This window comes from Myotis davidii, unplaced genomic scaffold, assembly GCF_000327345.1.
Source record: "Myotis davidii unplaced genomic scaffold, ASM32734v1 scaffold663, whole genome shotgun sequence".
In the NCBI taxonomy this organism is placed as follows: Eukaryota; Metazoa; Chordata; class Mammalia; order Chiroptera; family Vespertilionidae; genus Myotis; species Myotis davidii.
Window position 1 is genome coordinate 3,415,007 of NW_006295816.1, and position 3,116 is coordinate 3,418,122.

General features: G+C 63.3%; 1 protein-coding gene across 1 annotated transcript in view; it reads right to left on the reverse strand.

Moving 5' to 3' along the window:
* The window catches only part of ITPR1 (inositol 1,4,5-trisphosphate receptor type 1), a 227,042-nt gene that overhangs the window by 14,361 nt on the left and 209,565 nt on the right, over window positions 1-3,116 (reverse strand). The window contains 3 exon segments of the mRNA XM_015568305.1: window positions 1-122; window positions 1,139-1,231; window positions 2,635-2,830. Of these exon segments, the coding sequence (XP_015423791.1) occupies window positions 1-122; window positions 1,139-1,231; window positions 2,635-2,830 (411 nt within the window).

A 3,116-nucleotide genomic window follows, 5' to 3' on the forward strand; every position in this document is an offset into this window, starting at 1 on the left:
GAGCACCTCCCCCACGCCGCCGCCGCTCCGCAGCCCGTGGCTCAGCACGGTGACGATGCACATCAGCAGGGTCTCGCACGTGTGCTCCTTGTCCTGCTCCGGCTCCTCGGCCGGGCGCAGCGCTGCGGACGCGACAGAGCGGGAGAAGGAAGTGAAGGCCCGGGCGCCACACGCCTCCTTCTGAGGGGCTGAAGCCCGGGCACTTCTGTTTTCACCGCTGCCCCCTGCTCACCTCTCCAGCCGGGCCAGACCTGCCCTCCCACCTCGGAATCTAAGCACTCCCCGTCCTTCTCAGGGGTAAACACCAGCCCAGCGCCGACCTCAGAGAAGCTGCTCCTACCCTGAGCCACAGCCTCTCCCCGCTCAGCTGGGGGCAAGGCCACCAGGCTCCTCACTGCCGTGCTGTAGGGGCTACACCTGGCAGCAGCTAGAGCGGCTCCTCTGATGAAACCGCTTTATGCTGGAGGCTGTCCACTGCTTTTTGGAGGAAAAAAGCAGTGACCTTTCTACCTTCATTCTTTTCCCCAGCTGCAGAGAGACGGGCCTTGCTGACACACACATCTCATCATATCACTCCCCTTTCAACAACTTCCAATCATCCGTTGGATGAAATGTAACCTCCCTAGCCTGACGTATAAGACCTTTCGTGATCCGACCCTTTGCCAGCCTGGCCGGCTTCATTTCTTGTTATTCTTCTTCCTCATAAACCACATCTCCCTAAACCTGCTGTATTCTACTCCAAGCTTTCAGGCGGGCTGTTCCCTCGGCCTTCACCGGATAGTCCGCTGTTTTGGTTTAGCTGTCACTTCCTGGTGATACTCCCACTGCTCTATGAGGCTGGGTGCCTATCTTCCGTGTTCCATCCTTACTCCCAGCATTCAGCAGGTCTCAGGTGACCCCCACCTGCCCGCCTGCCACCCCCGACCCATGTCACTGTAGCTTAGAATACAACGGCCCCTGGCAGACAGTGGGCCCCAGGAAGTCCTAGCTGAATCCATGAAGCCGGCCTTTCTTCCCACAGAGCCTTACTTCCCGGTCTCCCTCGGCTCCCCAGCCTTTCCCGGCGGCCACCGGCCTCACGTCTGGGCCTCCAGAGGGGCCTGGCAGTAACACGGGGCTGCAGGCTACGGGGTCCTACCTTCCTGGGGTGCAGGAGAGGAGCAGTTCTCCCCAGCCCCCACCCGGCACACGTCCGAGAACAGGAACTCGCTGGCCAAGCTCTCGCCGGCCTCTGGGAGAGAGAAGGACACTGTGACGCACAACCTCGCGCAGACGCCACCCCACAGCCCTGCCCGCACGGTCAAGGCGGAGACGCCCCGGCACGTCTGCTTGGTGACCCGGGCGGGGCAGGGGCTGGGGATCCGCACAGCGCCAGCACCTCTCTCCCCGGAAATGCCAACGGCCGAGACTGACCGCACGGCCGGACGCGCAGACCCGGCCAGGCTCACACCGAGTCGGCACCGGGCCTGGCAGCGGCACCGGCGAAAACCCAGGTGGGACCCGAGAGGCTCAGACCCCGCAGGTCGGAGGAAACGCCATTCCGTGTCCACCTGGAGGCTGCAGTGGCCGCAGCACCGGGCGGGGGACAGGCTGCCCGGCTCTGTCTCGCCCACCCAGGCTGGTTCCCCGTTGCGGGCGCCTGGCGACCGGATGCCAACGGGTGGCATCTCCCTGAGTGTGTCCATGGTTTGAATGCAGGGCAGAGAGCCCTGGTGCCACCCGGTACGTAAGTTTTTTTTTCATTCTCAGAGCTGGACCTCTCCTCTCTCCTTGCCATGAACGAAAATAACACAAGCCCGTGGTAAAAGCAAGAACGTCCCATAAGGGGCCACCGCTAGCAGCTGGAGTATCGCCATCCATATTTCAAGAAATGTGGACTTTTAATTTACAAACAAGCATGCCTGGCCCTGGCCGGCTTGCTCAGTGGTTAGACGCTGTCCATTCCCGGCCAAGGCACGGACCTTGGTTGCAGGTTTGGTCCCTGTCCCCAGCTGGGGCGGGTGCGGGAGACAACCAATCGATGTGTCTCTCTCACATCCATGTTTCTCTCCTCCCATCCTCCCTCCATTCCACTCTCTCAAAAAAAATCCATGGAAAAAAATATCCTCGGGTGAGGATTGAAAAAAAAACAAAAAGTGTGCCTGACCTCCTGTAGCGATTGCGCCACCTCCCACCACGTCCCGTGAAGGGTGCATGGCGCCTGCAGGGCCCGCCGCCGCCCGGGGGTGACTGCCACTCATGCACACGCCCGGCGCTCAGAGGCTCCCGGTTGCGGTCCGCAGTGAGCACCCCTCCGTGCACGCCTGTCCCCACGTGCGCCACAGAGGAGACAGTCCTGGGAGCGGCTTCCTCCGTCAGGGGCGCGCACGCCCGCCTCCGAGAGGTCACGTCAGTCTTTCAGGGAAAAGCTGTGCCACTGGCAGGCGGGATCGTCGTGCGTGAGCTCAGTGCGGGCTCTGGGCCCGCCCCCTGCGCCCCCGAGGGGCCACGCTGAGCCTCGGATACAATGAGAACCAAACTGGTGTCCCAGGCTCCTGCCCTGGGTGTCAGGGAGACCCCCGCGCGGCTCAGGGCGCCGCGCCCTGCGGTCGGGGACACGCGGGGAACGCCCTCCACCCGCGGAGCCCGGCGCACCTGGGAGGGCGGTGTCGTTGGGCAGCGGGTCCACCTCCAGCAGGAAGTCGGCCTTGAAGAAGAGGTAGCCCACGATGGAGAAGAGGTAGACCAGGATCAGCGCCAGCACCGCCGTCAGGATGATGGAGCGCCCGTTGCGGGTGACGCTCTTGATGACGTTGAGCAGCGTCTCCTCTCTGTACACCAGGTCAAAGAGCTGCCAGGCAAACAGGAGACGACGGGGTGCTTCAGGGCGCCCCCGATGGGACGCACACCCATGGACAGGCCTCGCCCTCGGGCAGCTCAGAAGCGTCATGTGGTTACCCTGCTCTTCTCACCTGCCCGTCTCCACAGCGAAGGGCGGGATGGTGGAAACGGGGGGATAACCAGAGAAGGGAGGCGGGAAACAGCAGTGCCAGGGGCACATTCAGTCCCGAGGTGCTGGGCATCGAGCACGGGGCTGCACCAGTGAGACTGGGCCTGGGCCGGGGGCGGGGGGGGGG